The 16,756-nt window shown below is 42.2% G+C and overlaps 1 protein-coding gene across 5 annotated transcripts in view; it reads right to left on the reverse strand.

Moving 5' to 3' along the window:
• Positions 1-16,756, reverse strand: part of PPIP5K2 (diphosphoinositol pentakisphosphate kinase 2) — a 117,485-nt gene that overhangs the window by 56,236 nt on the left and 44,493 nt on the right. For 4 of the 5 annotated variants that reach the window (XM_060235634.1, XM_060235633.1, XM_060235632.1 and 1 more), the window contains exons 12-16: positions 9,540-9,626; positions 7,519-7,598; positions 7,329-7,434; positions 6,370-6,455; positions 57-182 (exon numbers count right to left, since the gene is read on the reverse strand). In XM_060235634.1, the coding sequence (XP_060091617.1) occupies positions 57-182; positions 6,370-6,455; positions 7,329-7,434; positions 7,519-7,598; positions 9,540-9,626 (485 nt within the window). Of the gene's footprint in view, positions 1-56; positions 183-6,369; positions 6,456-7,328; positions 7,439-7,518; positions 7,599-9,539; positions 9,627-16,756 lie in introns of all 5 variants that reach the window. The other variant, XM_060235631.1, reaches the window with a different exon arrangement.

Raw genomic sequence — 16,756 nt, forward strand, 5'->3', positions numbered from 1 at the left:
TTCCTTCTTCCTAAATTATAGCTTCTTGCACTATCAATGCAAAGGAAACGTGATACCTTGTCCACCTGGATACATGCACCGGAAAGCTCTTCCTAGTTCTTCTGCTTGAACTCTGCCTGCAGGAGTCAGTTCTCCTCCCCATTTTAGAACCAAGAGTAGGGATGGCTCCTCTTTGTGGTTATCTAAATGCATATAAAATAATGAAAAAGTAACAGGCAACCAAAATGGCAGGGCGAGTGGCAAACTGGTTATTTAGCTGGGACAGATGTTCTCTAAGTGGTTATCTGAACAGTCATATATACATGGGTTCTGCACATATGTAGATAAAAAGGTAAAGGTAGTCCTGTGCAAGCACCAGTTGTTTCCAACTCTGGGGTAATGTCACATCACCACATTTTCATGGGAGACTTTTTACAGGGTGGTTTGCCATTGCCTTCCCCAACAGATGTAGATACACCACCAGAAATTTCTAAAGCTCTTGGTTAAATATTAGCACTCAGATCCCCTTAAGGAGAATACCACGTCACTCTATCAGTTCTGAATGGAGGGACATGCACCTTCCCACTAAATTCCTTATAACCAACACTAGGAATTCTCCCAAAGGGAAATAATTTAGAAGCCAGCAACAGGGAAAGTGGAGAGTTTGTGCAACTACACAGATGACCATGTGAAGAAAATGGCTTATAGGTAAACTATTGGTTTTTCTTCATTGTGGCCTCTACACTGTTCCACATATGGGAGATTATCAAATGGGCTTACTTCATATGACAGATATGGAAAGTGCACAGACTAGCAAGGGATACCTCATTTCCCCTGTATCCTCCCCGCACTACTACCTCTTTCCTTCCTCCAGGCGGCCCCAATACCTTCTCCACTTTCTCTGCTTCCTTCTCTCCAACCAACATAGCTTTTATCTCCCCTCCTCACTACAGTCTTCAGCTTTATTATTTATTTCATTTATACCTTGCCGTTCTCCCTAGTCAGAGCGGTTAACCATCACCTACTTGAGCATCTTGCCCAAGAACTGAATGTTGGCCACCAAACTACAGTTATTTAGATTATTCTGGTCTATGAACACCTTCTTCAGGAAAGGTCTCAACCGTTTTAAGGTAGTTGAAACCATACCCTCCTGCAGAGACAGGCATTTATTACTCCTCAGACCTGCTCAGTTAACCCAGTACAACTTGATACTATCAGCCATGGAGGGCAAGTCTAAAGGGATTGGCTGCACACTGCCAAGCAGCTTTTCTGCTTCATCAGGCCTTGTCAACTAAAAGTCAACCATATGACTAGGACCAGATAGTATTCCAATAGCATCTTGAGACTGAACCAACCACAGCTTCTAAGTCATAATGAATCTGAGGAAGTTTATCTGCAAAATGCATTACATTTTACAGACCCAAATCCTCAGAGACTCAGGACTGAAGTCTCCTCACAACCTAAACAGCTCTGCTGGACTGCATTTGCACAGATGATTTGGTGAGTCAGTAAGAGGGAAAGGGTTTGATGGAACACTCCTGGTTGCTAGCCACATACAAGGACTTCAGGCCTGCTAAACCTGTGCTATAGACAGTGGTATGCCTACATTCTCTCCAGATTAATCATGGTCTTTGACTACACACCCTTCTATACCATTCTCCTCTCATCCATTTTATCCTCACAACAATCTTGTGAGATAGATTAAGCTGAGACAGAGTCAGTGGCCCAAGCTGTCCCAGAAATCTTCCATGGCAGAACACAAATATGAACCTGGTCCCTCAGACCCTTTTCTAAGACTCTAATGACTACACTGGCTCTCAGAGTCCCCTCATTCCCTCTCTCCCTAGCAGTCTCTCCACAAACTGTCTGGAACAGAACTCCTTGCTGAGGGAAAGCAGCAGGTTCTATGGTTCCCATGTTCAACAATGATGAGACTTTTTCCCATGGGGTATGTATGTCAGTCTTGCTGGAACAAAGGGCAAAGGCTTTGTTAAATTCCATGTCATAACTGATGCAGATTATTGCAAGGATCCATGAGTCTTTAAGTGATAGAGTTTCATAATTAGGAAGAAAGTTGTATCCTAGCTCAGAACCTAAATATGCAAGACAATGAAAAGGTGTGCAGTCAGAGGCTATAACTGATTTCCTGCACAGGTTTAGTTTTGTTGTATGATTTTGTAGCATATATGATACAGTTTTTTTAACTGATGACTAATGTTTCCCCAAACCAATGAACTCCACAGAGAAATACGGGAAAGTACACTGCAAAAATGGTCTTGACTAAGATCATTCTCAAGAGAATCCAGATAAAATTTGTGACAAACCCAGATGTCAGGCTGTTTTTTGCCCTTAATCACTTGTTCCAAGATCTCTTCAGTTGAATGCAAAGAACAAAAGCCTGATCTTAGTATCATGGGCAAAAGGTAGAACAATGTCTTATGTAGCAATGGAGACCTACAGATATCATAATAGTTTGAGATGCACAGTCAACAACTTTGTTGTGAACTATGTTCTACTGCTGTTTAATCAACTTATAACCTTTCTCCTGAGGGAATTTGTATGGTGTTTTTCTTGTCTTCCGGGAGAAATTGTAGATTTGGTGTGAGTTTTCTGACAAGTGGTAAGGAGACCTGGTCATTCCTTCCATATAGGTAAGAATCTTGACCAATAGGGCCATAGCAGAATATAATGTCTGTCCTATAATATTCCGTTTCTGTCCTCTACCTATTCATCCAGAGTAGGAGTATTATTTCGCATTCATGGAGAAGTGGACAGCTCTGGAGTTGGGAAAAGTTGGTTAAGAAGACACAGGTCTTGTACCAGATTTAAGTTTTCTGGTCATCTGGATGTGTTAAGTGCCATTGACAGTTTGACTATGCATCCTTGATTGATACCATTGAAACCACCAGAATAGAAAGGGTGACAATGGTCTCTGATTGATCCCATAGGTAGTTCACACCTGGCCCTCATTTGTAGCTCCCCAGTGAGATGTTTCATCAGCCAGGCATACTGTCTGAGACTTTCAGGGACAAAGAAGGGCCTTTGTTCCATAATCTCAGAGCATATCAACAACAAAGTGTACAAGTCTTTATTAGAGTCAGCAACAGAGCCAATGCACAGCATGTAAAAGAGAGGAGTTGATGCCAGTATCTATACAAAGAGTGAATAAAACTGGATGGGACCCAAAACAGTAATGGGAACGCAGCACATAGTCAGTGCAATGGAATCCTGAAGCAAAGTATAGCAGGTGTAGCCTAACCTATCTCACTGAGTTGTGAGGACAAAGTGGTAGAGATAACAATGTTAGCTACATTGGGTCTCCTGGGGGAGAAAAGTAGGATATAAATGAAATAAATATATAAATGTAGTACATAGGCTGAAGGCCATTAGTAGAACAGAAGATCAAGTCAGTGCTGGATGCACAGCAGATGCCCATAATATTGATGGAAAAATGGAATGCTGTGCCTTGGACGCCACTGTGGATACTGCAGCTGATGAAACAGAGGCTCAGATGACTAGAGAGGAAGTGGCAGCATGCCCATGACAAAGTGACCAGAACATCTTGTAAGTAATTTATGAGAGCCTATGAGATGGCTGTCAAGGTCGCGAAGAAACATACTTTACAGCCAGGATTGCATCTGCAAATTCACACCCGGCACAATTATTTAGTACAATTTGGTCCCTTAATACCCTGCTGCAGGGCAGATCAAACATTAAAGAACTGGGTACTGGCTGTAAGGCTTTTGCGAGTTTCTTCGCAGATAAGGACTTGTCGCTCCACCATGACCTTCCTGCCACATTTGAAACAGTAAATGAGCTTGAGATTCTGTGCACAACTTCTAGTCAGGTTTTGGATCAATTCATTCCACTCAGCTTGGAGGAAGTTGACAGAGTTCTCTCTATTGTACACCCAACCACTTGTAATTTGGACCCATGCCCCATCACGGCTGATCAAAGCTAGCCAGATGGAGCTGTGTGATCCGTTAAGGGTCATTGTCAACAGATCCTTCTCTGAAGGGATCTTCCCTAAGCCTTTTAAGGAAGCAGTGGTCCAGCCTCTCCTAAAAAAACCATCACTGGATCTGGCCGTACTAGCAAATTATCGACTTGTGTCGAATCTTCCCTTTTTAGGCAATATCACTGAGAAGGCAGTGATGTTGCAGTTGAAGAATTTTCTGCAGGATGCTTCCATATTAGATCCATATCATTCCGGCTTTTGCCCAAACCATGGGACGGAGATAGTACTGATCACCCTCTTGGATGACCTCCAGAGGCATCTGGATCAGGACGGTTCAGCAGTGCTGTTGCTGGACCTGTCGTCTGCGTTCAACATGGTTGATCATCAGCTACTGATCCACTGCCTCGCTGACACACGGATCCAGGAGTCTGCCTTACAATGGCTCTCCTCTTTTCTCCAAGGTTGGGGCAGAGGGTGGCCATAGGAGAGCAGTCATCCCATAGACATATGCAGAATGCCACGAGGGGCTGTTCTCTTCCTGATGTTGTTTTAACATCTACATGCACCCCTTTGACCAGACTGCCCAGAGGTATGGGCTGGAATGCCATCAATATGCTGATGACACCCAGCTCTATCTGCGCCCCAGAAAATCTGGATCTGGCACTACAAGGCATGGTGAACTGGCTCAAGCTGAGTCAACTGAAATTGAATCTGACTAAGATGGAGGTCCTATATCTAAGTAGCAGTGGTCCAGGAATGGAGATTTCACTACTGGTTTTCAATGGGGCACCACTTGTATTGGCACCAAGGGTTAAGAGTTTAGGGGTGCTTCTGGAGTCTTCTCTTATAATGGAGGCCCAGGTAGCAGCTACTGCCAAATTGGCCTTTTACCATCTTTGGCTAATGGCAGCTGATTCTTTTCCTCGAACACTGCGACTTGGTGACACAATACCTGATCCCCTCCTCTGATGAAGTGTGCTTAGAGAGCACATGAAAGCTTACATTCTGAATAAAACTTGGTTAGTCTTAAAGGTGCAACTTGACTCCTGCTTTGTTCAGCTGCGACTTGGTGACAGTGATCCACGCTATGGTCACCTCGAGACTAAATTACTGTAATGGGGATGCAATTGTCTCAAATCCAGAAACTTCAACTGGTGTAGAATGCTGCAGCCAGGCTGTTATTGGGGCTCTCCATGTGGGAGCACATTCAGCCTGTGCTGAAAGCGCTGCACTAGTTACCTGTTTCATACTGGATGCATTTCAAGGTGCTGGTACTCACCTTTAAAGCTCTATATGGCCAGGGACCTGCTTACCTGTGCCTTTCCCCACATGTTTCCCAGAAAGTACTACATTCAGGGTCTCAAAATCTTTTATCGATTCCCACCCCTAAGGAAGCCAAGCTAACTACAACTAGGGTGAGGGCTTTCTCTGTTGCAGCTCTGAGCTGGTGGAATGAGCTCCCGAAGGATGTTAGGGCCCTCCGAGATCTTCTTCAATTCTGCAGGGCCTGTAAGACTGAGCTTGTCCACCAAGCCTTCGACTGTTGAGTTGAAGAATCAGAGCTGAACACCTTGAAGCGCCATTGGAACATCTTGAAGCACCTGAAGACCATTGGAACATCTGGATGTAATTACTAGAATTGATATACAGATGATTGGCTGTACCATGCCACCACTAGTATTAATATATTCATAGCTTATAGCACCGTATTGTTTTAGTGAGGATACTGTTTTTAAATGTTTCTATGTTACAAATTGCCATTTGGCATGTAAGCCACCCTGAGCCTGCTTTGGTGGGGAGGGCAGGCATAAATTAAATAAATAAATATTACTGTGGGATTGGGGTTGGTACCAAGTAGGCTGCTGTGATGATAAGCCCATCATGCCAGTGATGAGTTGGCAATGCATGCTCTGTACACATATCTATGACTGGAAGCTTAACTCCTAAAATTTGGCAATTATTGAAGAAAGGCTGTTGCACCATATGTGACATGAGAGAGGGGAAGAAGAGAAATGTAGAGAAATAAAAATAAAGATAATGTAAATGACCTACCATACATTTTTGTCTAAAGCTATCAAAAAAGACAGAGACACATGAATTCATTCTCTGAGATAATTAATGCAGAGCTGCTGATTAAAAGGAAACTGCAGTAAAATGTTTGCTCCTCTGATAAGAGCAAATGCTGTGGCATGATATCTTATCTGAGCACCAATTTTTATCCTTTAGCTCTAGAACATTCCAGAGCTGTTTCTGGCACTGGTGCATTATATGGATCTGAAAGAGGTCAGGAAAAATTATCAATGTCTGCTGAAAGTTCAAGTGATAAAATAAACAGTTTTCACTGCTATTATTTTCCATAGGCTAATGTAACAAAATCCAAAAGGCAAATCAAATTACAATAATTGATTTGTAAACAATTGGTATCACAGTACCTTCTTCTTCACTAGATGTTTTGGGGCAACCATGAGGGAGGTATGTCAGCTGAACTTTGCGATTTATACCAGAAAAATGTCCATACCTAAGTATAGCAAATGAACAAATCAGAGGGAACCATTAAAATGGACTTTAGATATACTGGAAAACATGGGTTAATATTAATTATCAGATAGGAACACAACATGATACTAGATACTGAGGCAAAGCCATAAGGAATAAAGTTTTGGGGAGATTATATCACCATACCATGCTGCAAATGAAGGTTAACAGAATGCCTCAATGCTCCGCAGCCCCAAAAATTCCCTGCATCCAACATGACTGTACTAAATATATAAAGTAGCTCTATGCTGTAACATAACAGCAATTTCACACAGAAGGCTGGTGGCTCCCAGTCATACATTCAAGCAGATTTCATACATTCAACTCTTATTCTCTGTTCACTCTGCCCTTTCCTTTTTTAAAATAAATATTACCCCTTTAAAAAATTAAAAGGAAGTCTAGGTAAACAGAAATTTAAGCTGGCACTGAATTCAACAGATGCCATCCCAGATATGTTGCTATGAAAAAAATTGTCAGTTCAATAAAATCCTGGATCTGAATATCATGCTGGTGTTGGTATATGGGATTTTTTGGAAATATCTATTCCCACTCCCCACCCCAAGTCCAATAGACCCAAACTGAAAAATACTGGTTAAAAAAAATTGTACACCTCTATTCAGGTAGAGCACAGGCTAATACTATAAACAAAGAAAACCAGATTTCATTTCATATAAAGCTAACATTTTAAAAAGGCAATAGTAGTTTGAAAAAGGTAGCAGCCTACTAATATCACTGATTCTCAGTAACAATCCAGTTTGAGAATGAGGCCCAATTTCCTCTCAATACTCGCTAAAATCTATAAATGTCCAGAAAGATCATCTTGCACTGTCAAGAGTTTTCCAAATTAAACACTTACATTTCCAACACAGTTTTCAACTGTTCAAGCTTAGCCTTGCTTTCTTCAATTTCAGAGTCATTGTTTTGTCCAAGTTCTACCAAAAGCTGTCTTGCAATATCAAGCACTTCCTGGAAAGATTGGTATATTGTATAAGCAGTTTATAAAGACAAACTATTTTTATGTAGAAAAACAAGAAAGACAAACACACTTGCCTGTAATTGCTTAGGTTTTTTCAGTTTTAGCTTCCCAGACTTATATCCATTGAATTTTTCGAAAAGATCAAAAAATCTTTAAAAGAAACAGGTAATTATTAGAAGGGTTGTGGATTAATCTGCCAGCTGTCACTAAGCCTTGTACTTGACTCTCTTTATAATAGGGAAAATGGCACAAACACAATTATCCAGCTAAGCCATGATATGTGGCAAATTACTCTCTGGAAATAACATGAACGTTGATACACAACAAGAAGTTTATCTTTGGGGCTTCTGTGAACTCTCACATGTGACTGTGGTTGCACAGGCCTGCCACGGAGACCTTTTCTTTAAAGCTCTCTAGAAGATTCTGTGCATTCCCTCTTCTGTGTCTTGGGCCAGCTTTTTCCTGCCCAGCTGGCATGTGATAGGGCAGGAAGAGTACTCCTTCCCTCAGTCCTTTCATTGCTGTCACTGGAAAGGACCCCATGAGCACCAGATTGCACAGTGAGGAAAGAAGGGAGGGATGTGTGCCTGCACAGAAGACCATTTGATGAACAACAGTTACAGGTAAGTGCAATCCTGTTTGTTCGTATATGAAAACTTATATTCAGTGATGGCCTTGTGTACCAGAACAGATATTTCAATTTTCACAGAAGTGTATGTTTCTTACCCATTTTTGAAAGCGCTAGCTTATATATTATATTAACAGAGCATTCTGACTAGCATTAATTATACTGCAAAATACTGAAATGGTTTGCACAGTCCTTTCCTTTTATTTATTAGCTCCTTTGACCAATGGTCCTAACCTCAAGATAAAACAAGACAGTAAATACAAAACAAATTACAAATAATTTAAAACCAAGCAAGGAAGAGAACCAATAACCATGATCACAAGTTGTAATTAAAAACAGAATACCTAATATTAATAAAAAATCCCATAAAACTCTTCAATATTATAAAATTAGACTTTAAAATATCAGTACTTAATAACAGCACAACAAATTTCAGAGGTGTTTTAGAGAGAACACTATCAACAGATATTTTGCTACTGAATAAGTTATTTCAGGGTCCACATCTGCCAGCAGTTGGGTTGTCACCCAGGATTCCACAGGAAGTCAATGTTTGTGTAAGATAGGAGTAATCCAAAAGGGTCCGGGCACAGTCCACTGATGACAGAATAATATAAGACAGGGGTGGCCAACGGTAGCTCTCCAGATGTTTTTTGCCTACAACTCCCATCAGCCCAAGCCAGCATGGCCAATGGCTGGGGCTGATGGGAGTTGTAGGCAAAAAACATCTGGAGAGCTACCGTTGGCCACTCCTGATATACGGTGATCTAGTGTCCCTATTATACCTGATGCACAGTCACACAATCGGTCTGAGTAGTTTGCACAATCCATGCTTCACAGAATAGCCTATCCTACCTGGTGCAACACTTCTGGGTTTATTTGTAAAATAAAATGAATACCACCTTAAAGAGGCCCTGAACTTCACATGATGCCCTAATACTTGCCTTGACAAGCACTTTGGAATGTCCACTTTTCTGAACAATATCCTGCCACTTCTCTTCTGTCACAAGAGCTTTATATTTTTAAGGTAACCACCAATCTTACAGAAATATTTCAGACTTGCTCTTTTTTATACCCACAGCATGGAAGAGTGTACTGTCAACTTCAGACATTTTAATCACCATGTTATTTTGCTGTTTTTAAAATGAAGACAGCACTAAAAACTCACATTCCTCAAAGCAAAAAAAGTAGATATGGGCAGGAAACTCAAAAAACAGCACTAGCATGTTAGTAACTTTAGCAAGAGACACTGATGTAGATATATTCTAAATTCTTGATTCTGGCATTTTAAAAGCTACTCAAAATCTGTATGATACTACAGACTAGATTTGCAGTACACAATGATACCCTGTATGACACTGCAGATATCCCAGGTCCTTGGCTCAAGCAAGAAAATATCTACGGGAGGGTGGGGTGGGGGGTGGAAATAAAGATTAACCCATTTCTTCCTTCTCCTGATCACATACCGTTGATGTTTAACTTCCATTTTCATTTTTTGTTTTGGTGTCCGATCCCCATGCCGTATAACAGCAATAACACATCTAAGTTCCATCCTTTAAGTATACAAAGAACATCGTTATTCTTCCCAGTTCTAGGATTCCAGTTAATATTAAGAGTTATATAGATCAGTTAAGTGATTGATATAATACATAGTTGTATAAAAACAGCTGCAGTGTAATAAATTTGTATAACACTGTTCTGTTAATATGCTCAAGGCAGTTACATCAATATAAAATAGAAACCCAAGAGTTGGAACCTCCCACAAGTGTGAGTAAACAATACAAAATGAATGTAACAACAACAAATGAACTATAGTTAAGCCTTCAATGGAATGCTTAGAAGTCACCATTATTGCTTTGAAAACTAAATTTTGTAATGCCAAGCTTCAAGTTTGGCTTTTTAAACTTATTTTTCAACAAAGTTCAAGGGTTTATAGTTAATGATCTCTACCTGAATGTGGACAAAGGTCATGCCTCTTTGCTGCTCCTTCTGGATTTACCTGTGGCTTTTGATACAGTAGACTATGCTTATTGAGATATCGAGAGACTACAGTAGGTATCATGGGTTGTGCCCTGTATTTGTTTAAATTGTTTCCTAGGGACTGAATGGAAGGACTGCTGTTGAAGATTAGATATCATCAAGGTGAGAGTTACCCTGTGGGGTTTCACAAAGCACAGTCTTATTCTCCAAACCATTCAATCTCTATGTAAAGCCCTTAGGAGAAAATCAATAATACTATTGGAATTGGATGTCATCAGTATGGTGACAACATCTAGCTCTTCATCTCTCTATTCAAATCTCCTGCTGAGGTGTAGAGCTCTTGAGCCACTGCCCAACTGCAGTGGTTGAATGGCAAAGACTGAACACATTGAAACTGAATTTTGACAAGATGGATGCAATGCTGCTTGGAAACCTGAGGTCTTGAAGTACTTTGTACTTCCAACTTTTAATAGAATTCAGCAGACCTTTGCTGATTCAGTTAACAGTCTAGGGCAGGGGTGGCCAAACTGTGGCTCTCACACATTGTGCGGCTCTTGAGGCCCCCACTGCCCCACTGGCTGGCTTGGAGAAGGCATTTGCCTCTTTATATCACTTCTCTAAGCCAAGCCAGCTGGAGAATGCATTTAAAGGTAAAGTTGCTTTCTTTCCACTTCTCCCTCCCTCCCCCACCTATTTTCTTTCTTTCCTTCCGTCCATCATGTCTTACAGGTCTCCACATTTGATGGCCATGTCTTGTGACTCTCAAACATCTCATATTTATTCAGTGTGGCTCTTACATTAAGCAAGTTTGGCCATCTCTGGCCTAGGAGTTATACTAGACCTAACATTAGTCTTGTAAAAGCAAGTTAATGTAGTTACCAAAACAAAACAAAAAAAACCCCTTCCTTCCAACTTCATTTAGCCTAGAAGATGCCCTCCTACCTAGACTGAGCAAATATGGCCACTTAGATCCATATCACGGTAACAACAAAACTAGACTAACGCACTCTATATACGTCTGATTTTGAAGTCAGCTCAGAGACTCCAGTTGGTACATAACGCTGCAGCTTAGCTACTATCAGGAGCTAGATGGAGCATGTGCATCACATCATTTCATGGTTATTCCATTGGCTGCCTGTTGTTTACCAAGCTCAATTCAGGTTACTCAGGAAATTGAGCTATTATAGCCCAGTCACAAGGCCCATGGAAGGACATGTTTAAGTCTGGCGGAGAAGTCCAGCAAGAAGATCTTGGTATTATCTCCTCAGTAGAAGGAGCAAGACTAAGTAACGGAGCAAAGCATTTTGGTGCTGCCTAATTCTAACCGCTTCCTCCCCATTCTGAGACCTGCACAGGGTGAGCAGCAGACACAAACTACTTTAAACGAATTGGCTTCAAGTTACATCCACTCTTTTGAACAAGAGGCAATAAATCAATCAAAATCTATAGGAATTCACAAATTACAACACTTGTTGCTAATTTCTCTGTAAACCAATATCTGGTTGAAGCAGCATATTTGAAGGAGCATGATCAGAACTCACCATTACATCCTGTAAAATTTTCTCTTTTAAAACATTTTTTAATTTAAAAAAAAAAATTGTGTAACATCCAGACTTGATTAAGGTTCCTAGTGAACCTCAGAGTTTTCACACTGCTGTGTGTCATTTGGTTGGTCCTAATAAAAGGTATTATGAAAATGATGCACCAATTTATATTTATTTATTGATTGATTTACTGGGAGACCCATATGGCTGCTAACAATTTCTTTCAGAAGAATGGCCAGACAAGTTAACTGATTATTCCAGGGGTGTCTGGAAGCCAATTGGATCTAAAACAGAAAACCATCTTAATGTGCCACCCTCCAGTACAGAGATCAGTATGAACCAACGGCTTTCAGTCCGGCTTTCGCCCGGGCCATGGGACAGAGACGGTGCTGGTCGCCTTAGTAGATGACCTGCAACGGCATCTGGATCGGGGCGGCTCGGCGGTACTGATGTTGTTGGACCTATCGGCAGCGTTCGATACGGTCGACCATCAGTTACTTGCCCGCCGCCTCGCCGACGCGGGGATTCAGGGGTTGGCCTTGCAATGGCTTTCCTCTTTCCTTGAAGGTCGGGGACAGAGGGTCGCGATTGGGGATGAGCTGTCCCGGAGGCACTCGCTTGATTGCGGGGTGCCTCAGGGTGCGGTTCTTTCCCCGATGTTATTTAACATCTACATGCATCCCCTCGCCCAGATTGCCCGAAGGTACGGGCTGGGTTGTCACCAGTATGCTGATGACACCCAGCTTTATCTGCTTATGGACGGCCGGCCGGTCTCCGCCCCACAAAATCTGGACCGGGCGCTACAGGCTGTGGCTGGGTGGCTCAAACAGAGCGGGCTGAGGCTAAACCCAGCGAAGACAGAGGTCCTTTGCTTGGGCCGTCGTGGCCCAGGGGGGGAAATACCCCTTCCGGTTTTTGACGGTGCGCCGCTGATGGCGGCGCACAGGGTCAAGAGCCTGGGGGTACTTCTGGAGCCTTCCTTAACTATGGAGGCCCAGATAGCAGCCACTGCCAAGTCCGCATTCTTCCATCTTAGGCGGGCTAGACAGCTGGCTCCCTTCCTGGAACGTGACGATCTAGCAACGGTGATCCATGCTACGGTCACCTCGAGGCTGGACTACTGCAATGCCCTCTACATGGGGCTGCCCCTGTGTCGAACCCGGAAACTGCAGCTGGTGCAGAACGCCGCCGCCCGGTTGTTATTGGGGCTCCCAAGGTGGGAGCACATTCAGCCGGGACTTCGGGCGCTGCACTGGCTGCCAATATCCTACCGAGTTCAATACAAGGTGCTGGTTATTACCTTTAAAGCCCTATATGGTCTAGGACCTGCCTACCTGAGGGACCGTCTCTCCCCGCATGTTCCCCAGAGAGCACTGAGATCGGGATCTCAAAATCTTTTGGTTGTCCCCGGGCCAAAGGAGGCCCGCTTGAAGATCACAAGAGACCGGGCCTTCTCTGTAATGGCTCCATTTTGGTGGAACCAGCTGCCGGAGGAGGTAAGGGCCCTGCGGGATCTCACCCAATTCCGCAGGGCCTGTAAGACAGTCCTCTTCCGGCTGGCCCACAACTAACGGCCCTGTATACCGACTACTGAATGCTGTATATTGTATACTGAATTTTTATCTGAAGCTGAATAGAGTGTAGCTCCACGACTGCTGGCTGTTTTAATGATGTATAGTTATAACAAATGTCTGATTTTAATTATATATTGTGAAATGCTAATTTAAAGTGTAATTTTATATTTTTATGTTAGTTTTATATATGTTGTAAGCCGCCCTGAGCCACTCGGTGGGAAGGGCGGGATATAAATCCCAGATAAATAAATAAAAAACCCAACTTTCATTATACACTGACTCATTCATGAAAATGCCTTTCCATTGGGAATAATATCCATTGATCCTTGTTTCTGAACAGAGGCAAAAACCAAATCAAGTGAATGACCAGCAACATGTGTGTGTGAATACTACTACTGAGAGGAAGACCCACTGTTGTTATGGCTACCACGACTTCTGACACCCTCCTGTTAAAGCAGCCTTGGTGTGCAAGCTGAAATTCCACAAGCCAAGAAGTCATGGGAATCTCAATATAACCTGAGAAACCACTTCAGTCAGAAGACTGTTAAGTATCGGGTAGCTGGTATTCCAAGATATTCCTAAAATGGCCTCAAGTACCCAAGTAAAGACACTCAGTTTTGGTCAGGTTTTTCAGTGGGTATTTTGTGAAAGAAGTGGGATCTTCATGAACTATGGCTCCCCTGGCTCGAACTCTTTACCTGAACTGTTCCTTCACAGAGTAATCAGTAAGTAGTAGCTGGGCTCAGACAAGATGCCAAGCCTATCTATCCAGGTCTCCAGATGCATGTTAGTTCAATCCTCTAACTCACCATAAGTACTGGTTAGAATAAGGACATGCAAAATAACAAGTGTATTAATATTAAAAATATAGTTGAAACAGCTCTGTTGAAAATCCACTGTTTTATAGTTTATGAAAGGGTCAAAACTAGTAACACCACCAAAGTTCAGAATGAGAGGGAGAACTCAGAAATACAAATAGCAGGGTTAACCTGAGCAAAAAAATAAAAATGCTTATCCATAGCTACTAGAGCAGGGGTGTCAAACACATTTGTTATGAGGGCAGGATCTAACATACATGTCTGTTGGGGTGGGCCATGCATGTCATAAAATGTAACATGAGGTACCAGAGATATATTATAAAGGTGCTTTCATATGAATAGCAATAGCAGGCTCGATTGGATTAGGTGTGAGATACAGAGGGATAGCAGGAGTGGAGATACCAGTATTGGGAATGAGATAGGAAACCTAGGACTCAATTTGGTTCAGGAGGATTCAGCCCAGGAAGATGCAAAGAATAAATGGGCATAAGTTTGGCATTAGAAAACAAAACATTCAAAAACCAGTGGGGGACCATGTAACCTTCCAGGACATTCAGTTGCTGACATAAGAGTAGCCGTTCTCTTACAAAGGAATTTCAAAGGGAGATTAGAAATAGAGAAACTACTGAATCGCAGCTGATAATGAAGTTCAATGCACCATCCAGGACAAAATTGAGACATCGGTTTCCTGTCTAATTACCAACATCTAGTATTGTCATTTGACATCTAAAATCACTCCACACTCCAAGATATAAGGACCAATGGACTCAAATCCTAGCTTTATCTGAAGAAGTGAGCAGTGACTCACAAAAGGTCATGCCCTGCCACAAATGTTGCAGGTGCAACTGGACTCTTGTTCCTTACCAGTAATAAAGATTGCAAGCTCTGCTGTTAAGTTTCTTTCCCCCCCACCATCCGTTTACGTTAGAGAGGGGGATCCCTCCAAATGAAATGTGTTGATTTCAGACTGGTCAAAATTAATGCTAGTGCATCAGTGCTAGAAAGACAGCCAGAGAGGGAGACATATTGAACTGGAACATATGGAACCATAAATGTATTTTAAGTACTTAGCCATTTACTTCCAATCATTAAACTATGGAATCCAATTCAAGCAATCTAATTCCTAATCAAGGTCTTTATGAAAGAAAATAATATCCCAGATATGCACCAGGAAATATCTTTTAAAAACTCCTTTTCATAATAAGCCAAAAATAATTTTCTTTTAATTCTCCTTTTCCTTTATCCCAACATGGTCCTCCCCTTTAACAAACCTACTCATACGTGTGTGTGTGTATGTGGGGGGGGGGAGAGGGGGAGGGAGGGAGAGAGACAGACAGACAGACTAAGTCTCAAAGAAAACAGCAGATGGTCCCATAATAGTTTCCAAAGAGTTCCAGGCCCCTCCAATCAAACCCCTGTTCTACCTTATGGTCCCACCAATCAGCTGCCAAGGTGCCAGGTGTCACCTTTGCCTCCAGAAACATGCAGTTGGAGATCATTGGTTCAAGTTTAACAGCTAGGGAAGGGAATGTAATGTCCTTTTCAGCTTTCAAATTTGCTTTCTAGGGTGATCAAAAATATCTCAGAGTAAAAAAAAAAAAGGGGGGGTGGGAGTCCGCAGGGTTTGTCTTGTATACATTGCAATCCAGCCTTTCTTGTTATTTCCTGAGGTTGCAAAAGATGCACAGGAGAGAAGTGATTTGTTGCACTCAGCTGCTTGATCTCTTTTTCTTCACCTTTTCCCTGGGATACAAATCTGCCCCCCCCCCCCCTTCTTCCCACTCCTTTTTTAGGTGCAATTGAGTGGAAATGGGCTGAGTGGACTTCACTTTACTTCATTTCACTTATACTCTGAATAAAAGTCTTTTGGTCCTAAAGGTGCCACTTCACTCAAACTTTGTTTATCTTACTCTCAGTTAAGTTCTATTCCATCCACTCATTTCAAGGCAAAGGTAGTCCCCTGTGCAAGCACCAGTTGTTTCTGACTCTGGGGTGATGTCGCATCACAATGTTTTCACGGCAGACTTTTTACGGGGTGATTTGCCATTGCCTTCCTCAGTCATCTACACTTGCCCCCCAGCAAGCTGGGTTCTCATTTTACCAACCTCGGAAGGATGGAAAGCTGAGTCAACCTGGAGCTGGCTACCTGAACCAGCTTCTGCTGTGATCGAACTCAGGTCGTGAGTAGAGTGTTTGACTGCAGTACTGCAGTTTTACTACTCTGTGCCACGGGGCTCCTCTCATTTACTTTGATCCTTTATCTCAATTGTCAAGGAAAGAAAGATAAGAACAGCTGTGGGAGGAAAAGAGCTTAATAGCAAAGGGGTCTAATATAATTTGCAATGTTAGTGTGACTGGTATAGCCATGACTGTTACTTTTCTCCCTCACTCAACCCTGTTCTATTCTATTCTGTTTTGTTGTATTTCTGTTTTGTTTTAAATTGTTCTCAGTTTGCTGTTCTCAATGTGTTTTAGGATTGAGACTGACAGGGGAGTGGGACATTTATTCATTCACAAATGCAAGTGTTGATTTTAACTTTAATTTTATGTCCAAGGCATTCTGTAGGTCTTACTACTGTGTGAATATTCTACCCTGCCCATAGCTTTTATGTGTAGGGGTTAGGGGGTTGGCTTTACAATGGCTCTCCTTCCTCGAGGATCGGGGACAAAGGGTGGCAATCGGGGGTGAGCTGTCCCAGAGGCGCACACTAAATTGTGGGGTGCCTCAGGAAGCAGTTCTCTCACCGATGCTATTTAATATCTATAT

This window comes from Heteronotia binoei, chromosome 4 (assembly GCF_032191835.1).
Source record: "Heteronotia binoei isolate CCM8104 ecotype False Entrance Well chromosome 4, APGP_CSIRO_Hbin_v1, whole genome shotgun sequence".
In the NCBI taxonomy this organism is placed as follows: domain Eukaryota; kingdom Metazoa; phylum Chordata; class Lepidosauria; order Squamata; family Gekkonidae; genus Heteronotia; species Heteronotia binoei.